Raw genomic sequence first — 6096 nt, forward strand, 5'->3', positions numbered from 1 at the left:
CCCGCAGCTTTTTTACCCACACCCCCATGCTCCAAAATTGGAGAGGTGTGTTCCATGTTGCTTGGCAGTCCCATTCTGGACCACTTCTGTAAGCTTTTCAAAGGCAGACCCACATAGGAAATCCAACAGCAACAAGTCACTGGGGCATATGCCAGATGCTTGTTTGGTTTTAAATTTTTATTAAAAAGTTTATTATGTCAATAGCTACCACTTCCAGATCCTTAACAGTGTTCATGAACAGCATGTGTTATTTCAGACTCTGCTTTGAAACCCACCAGGGAAAGAGCAGGCGTCTCCTGATAACAGAGGTAATGGCATATATACAACACACTTTGCAAACGGACATCGCTTAACTCCCTATGCTTCTTTGGTTCATTTTCACTAATAAACCAGCTTCTTTCCTTTACTTTATTTAACGCTTGCTGGATATTTGAAATGTTTAAGGCAGGGGCAGGCAGAAGATCAGAGTGATTTTCAGTAGACTTCTTTTATTATTTTACTTTGTATTTCAGACTTCTAAGCCACGTCGCAGCCAGAAGTTATCAAAACAGGGTACAGTAAGATAACCAAGACAGACAAAATGAGAAAGAGAACACAGTTCTCTGGCTCCAAATTATTTAGCAATAAAAAGGTTCCCCTTCCCTAATTGGGTGGTTGAAACAAAGAAAAGCTAAGTTCTCCCTCCGCTGCTATAGGCAGTAAGTCTGTGGATGCTATTTGCTGGGGGTGACAAGTGGGGCGGATGATGTTGCAGGCAGTTCCTGCTTTGGGGTTTCTCATGGCATCTGGTTGGCCACTGTGAGGACAGGAGGCTGGACTAGACTAGCCATTGGACTAATCCAGCAGATGGGCTCCTCTTATTTTCTTACGTAAAGAATGCCCGGGGTAAACCCAGAGGTGGAATTTTGTGTGAAAAAGGAACATGGGCTCAGTTCTGCTACTGAAAGGAAATTTGCTTGGTGGTGGTATTAAGGTAATATAACTACCAGCATATGCTGTGAAACATATATGAGCCAGTGTACTGTAACCTGATTCAATAAAGAAAAATAGGCGTCCGTATAAATTACAGTGGTACCTCAGGTTAAGAACTTAATTCGTTCTGGAGGTCCATTCTTAACCTGAAACTGTTCTTAACCTGAAGCACCGCTTTAGCTAATGAGGCCTCCTGCTGCCACCGTGCTGTTGCTGCACGATTTCTGTTCTCATCCTGAAGCAAAGTTCTTAACCCGAGGTACTATTTCTGGGTTAGCAGAGTCTGTAACCTGAAGCATCTGTAACTTGAAGCGTCTGTAACTCGAGGTACCACTGTACTAGCTGCTTCAGGGCCACTATAGTGCATGTGTGGGTGTCAGTGTCCTTTTACATGGCTGTATTTTCAGCCCACCAATGGGTTAAACTGTATTGTCTTCCAGAATTTCAAAGGTTTGGAATTCTGAGAATGGCTGAAACATTAATTAACTATCTGATCAGTGCATGATGCATTAGCTGTCATTTAAAAGCTGTGCCTTACATATCTTACCTACCATTGTCTTCCCCTCCAGCAAAATTTTTCCCATGGTCTTCTTAATGAGGATGACCTTCTTACTTGGGGCATCTCATTATTCCATTCTGCAGGAATTCTTCTTCCTTTTTAAAATAGCTTTCTCCTCCCTGCCACTGTACATTGTACCAAAGGGGTGTTGTTTTAAATTATTAGTCCTGCTACCTGTGTCTCATTTTCTAATTATTTCTTTTCTACATTCATTATTCCATCAGGTAAACATCCTGAGAGATATAAGTTATTAGATTTGACCGCGCAAGGGAGAAAATATAGAAGTTGTATGCTGGGTCCATTTTAGAAGTTTATGCTGCGTGCTTCTTTCCTACAAATTTTGACCTGTTAGTTGACAGCCTTATATTTAAAGGTCTAGATATTTTGCACCCCCATATTTATCTGTGTTTCTAATGCTAACCCTAAGAATCAGCAACAGTTTAAGGGTGCTTCCAGAGGACCTATTTATTCTGCCTTCATTCTGATTTGTGTGCTGGGAGATTAAGCAACATTCTCGCCTGAATAAACATTTGTTCTGTTTTGTTTGCATGGAGGTGAGATGGCTTTGCATCAGAGCAACTGCTATCCCACACTCTCCAGGACATTTTACCACCACATCCGTTATCACAAAAAGTCCAGTCTTTTGAGGAAGCAGGTTTGTTGCACAAGACCACCCCATCAGCTATAATTGTGCAATTAGAATTTCCTGGTATGTGGTTGCATCCCACTTCAAAATAGCAATAGTGTAGAACCTGAGAACACATCCCATGCTCTGAGTTTATGTCGCAGAGCATAATATTATATGTATAACAGTACATATAATAAAGACTATAATACCCATTTTGGGGTATTTTTAGCAGAACCTAACGGGGAAATCTCACTTCTCATCAGCTTAAAGGAGCAAGACAGGAATTAGAAACCCATGCAGACAAACTTGCCATTGAGGTTTTCAGCAAATTTTATTACTGAGTGGGGGTGGGGAGCTAAGCATTGAAAGCTGGCCAATAAGTCTTTTGTTTTATTCTTATATGCTGGCCTGGTAACAGTTTGCCCAGTAATTGTGTCTTTTTCACCATTCTCTTTAGAGCAGATTGTTGGACCCCTTGCAGCGATCATTCTGCATCACCAAGAGATGATCCAAGTTTCAGCAAACTCTGCTGCACTAAGTTGAGCCTTGAAGACTGGATAAGCAAAAGTCCCCACCCAACAGGCCTCCTTTTCAAATGTTCCTCTTGCCTTTGTTTCGGCGGAGTCTGCAAACAGGCATCCCCCCACTTAGCCAACAGGGCACTTTTGACCGAGCCACACCCACCTAACCTACACCTGACACCATATAAGGCATGGGGAGTGGAGCAGGAAGAACCCTGCTTCAGACAAAAGGGAGTTTGCAGGCACCACCAATCAGTGCCTGCAAAGCCCGATGCAAAGTGCTCTATAATATAGCGCTTTGAAAGGAGCTTCCAAGGTCCTCAGAAACCTATTTCAAAGTGCCGTCTTGCACAGTGCTTTCCAAAGTGACCATAAGTTATTGGACAATTATACAAATTGAGCTCTTGAAAGCAACAAAAACCTTTGTCACCAATAAGTTCAGAGGCGGGACTTTTTTTAATGGTTCGCTGCTTGTAATTGTCATATGACTGCCGCCACCCCAACATATCCCACCAGAACTTAGTGTTAAATGAACTTACTGGCACCTGCCTAACCGTCCTGATACATGACGCTGCAACATGGCTTCTGTTTCAAGCAAGAGAAGTGAGAGACATGTCAATTAAAATGAACAGGCCAGGGAATAAGGCTTGAGAGCTTTGCCATTGTTAGCATTCTGTATACATTTTTCCAATTGTTTCATGTGCATTTCATTTCTGTATATTGCTATGTGCCCTCACTGACAAAGAATAAGGAGGTATACATGAAACTGAATAAATTATCAGTCCTGCTATTGACAAACCACTGTAATAATTCCTTTCATTTCCCATCTTTATGGGGGTGAATGCTGTTGTTTCTGTATCCAAAATGGCAGCACCCATGCACAGGAAGGAGGTGTCAGCAGCACCTGGGAGCTTTAAGGTCTGCAGACGCACGTTGACTCTCAAAAAAAGAAAAGAGGGTCCAAAAACTATCCCTACTGCCCCCCAAAATACATGAACTACAGGGTTTATACAGTGCATGTGAGCATGCACACTGAAGCTGTTAAACCAGTGTCCAACCAGCCTGTCCCAACCTCATCTCCTTTCCCCCACCTCCCCTATGCATGGTTACACCCTTCAAAGTTCTTCCAGCTGAGGAAGGGTGCCTCTGAAAGCACACATCTCATTAAGTGGCCTGCTCTGTGCCTTCAAATCTCTTCTCAGATGGAGTCAGGTCAGCTCTGTGACTCTAAAGACTCTAAACATCAAGTCTGTGGGCCAAACATTGTCCATTTGGAGTTCCAATTTCGCCCAAGAAGTTTCCCCCCTGTCAATCAAGTGGTGTCCCCAGACATCTCTTGCCAATGTTTTGGGTCTTTGGCACCTTGCCATAGATCAAGATTGAGCTTTCCGCTGCTAGCAATTGAGCCTAAGTACTTGTTCGCCAAGGGACGCGGGTGGCGCTGTGGGTTAAACCACAGAGCCTAGGGCTTGCCGATCAGAAGGTCGGCGGTTCGAATCCCCGCGACGGGGTGAGCTCCCATTGCTCGGTCCCTGCTCCTGCCAACCTAGCAGTTCAAAAGCATGTCAAAGTGCAAGTAGATAAATTGGTACCGCTCCGGCAGGAAGGTAAACGGCGTTTCCGTGCGCTGCTCTGGTTCGCCAGAAGCGGCTTAGTCATGCCGGCCACATGACTCACGCCGGCTCCCTCGGCCAATAAAGCGAGATGAGCGCCACAACCCCAGAGTCAGCCACGACTGCACCTGATGGTCAGGGGTCCCTTTACCTTTACCTTTACTTGTTCGCCAAGTACTCAGTCACACCTTTGAAAAAGACTTTGCTTACAGGCAAATGTTGTTCTATGCCTTCCAAGTGCCCTCTTTTCTAGTAAGAAGTGGGCTTCCCCACTGTAGACAGGTGCCCCCCCTCCAACAACATTTTGTTGCAGGGCCTCATTTATTTATTCAAAATGGTAATTTGTGGCACCTTACAGGAATATCTCCCATTCACCAAGAGGAATGATTACATTCTAATTTTAGCTCTTTCCCCCCTAAGAACATCCAACTGCATCTTTGTACATTGCATTTGCATGTAAATCAGCACTAATTATCGACACCTATTAGCATGATTACAAAATACAATGTTTACATAGAGTATTTGGATTTTGGTGTTTGTTTAATAGGATTCCCAGGATAAACAGAGTGCTAAATTCTACAGGTGCAGCCTCCATTTTATTTACTAAGTAGTCCCCCTATGTTCAGTGATGTTTGTTCCCAAAAAGGATGCCTTAGTTATGCACATGGAATCCAAGTAAGACCCACAGAGGCAAGAAATTGATATAAACCAAGCTCAATTTAAGTTCACACACACACACACACAATTTATGTACGGTGTGATGTAGTTGGACTAGGAACTGGGAGACCAGGGTTCAAATCCTCACTCCGTCATGAAACTCTCTTGGTGACCTTAGGCCAGTCGCAGTTTCTCAGCCTAACCTACCTCACAGGGTTGTTGCGAGCATAAAATAGGGAGAAGCATGAATATACCTTTGAGCTTCATGGGGAAACACTAGGATACAAATGTGATAATAAATGAAAGAAACAAGTTCATTTTTAACTTCTAGCTTTAATTTATGATAAGTGACCTTGCAAATTGACATTGCTTGAATTAGGGAAGGGTGACTCTCATATATGCATTTGTATGCACACCTTTACCCTAGTATATGCATTTTCTTCACATTATTTGACTGGAGAACTACATTACAAAATTCAGAGAAGTTCAACTTTAAAGGGATAGCTGTGTTTCGCTATGTGTATTATATAACAACAACAACAGAATATACTGCCTTGTTATTTACAGAAATGAGCATTCAGTTCTGGGGGAAAGGCAGGATATTTATTATTATTATTATTATTATTATTATTATTATTATTAAATACACAAAGCAAATCTTGTGCTCTGTGAGAACAAGATGCTGGACTAGGTGGGTCATTGCCCTGATAGAGCAGTGCTCTTCTTATTTTCTTAATGCCAACCATGCACTGTCAGGGAGTGTGCTTAGAATGGACACCATCTGTCAGGAGTGTGTGCAGGAGCCAGGCCCTGTGACCAGTAGGGCTTCGCAGGACTGGGGCCTTCCTAAGTTTCTTCTGGAGAGGCAAGGCGTGGCCACACAGGTGAGGCCGCTTGGTAACTCGCTGCACCTTGTGGCAAGAGCCAGGAAGGGATATAAGGTCAGCATTTCCCTTCGGCTCTTTGCCACAGAAACACATTTCCTGCCTTGATCGATCGCCCGTAGACCGGACTGTGACACCATCTTTGAAGGGATAGGCTCACGCTTTGTGTTCCCACTTGCCCCTCCTTGCCTTCATGATAAGGACCTGAAGAGGGCTTTTGTGAAAGCACATCTCAAATATGGAACAACTGAAAACCAGGTTG

General features: G+C 43.4%; 1 protein-coding gene across 1 annotated transcript in view; it reads left to right on the forward strand.

The window, feature by feature from the left end:
* Positions 1-2787, forward strand: part of BANK1 (B cell scaffold protein with ankyrin repeats 1) — a 172506-nt gene extending 169719 nt beyond the window's left edge. Inside the window, exons 16-17 of the mRNA XM_079990215.1 lie at positions 257-308; positions 2617-2787. Of these exons, the coding sequence (XP_079846341.1) occupies positions 257-268 (12 nt within the window). The 3' untranslated portion in view covers positions 269-308; positions 2617-2787. The remainder of the gene's footprint in view (positions 1-256; positions 309-2616) is intronic.
* Positions 2788-6096: the final 3309 nt, after the last annotated feature.

Source organism: Podarcis cretensis (genome assembly GCF_951804945.1).
Source record: "Podarcis cretensis genome assembly, chromosome: 9".
NCBI lineage: Eukaryota > Metazoa > Chordata > Lepidosauria > Squamata > Lacertidae > Podarcis > Podarcis cretensis.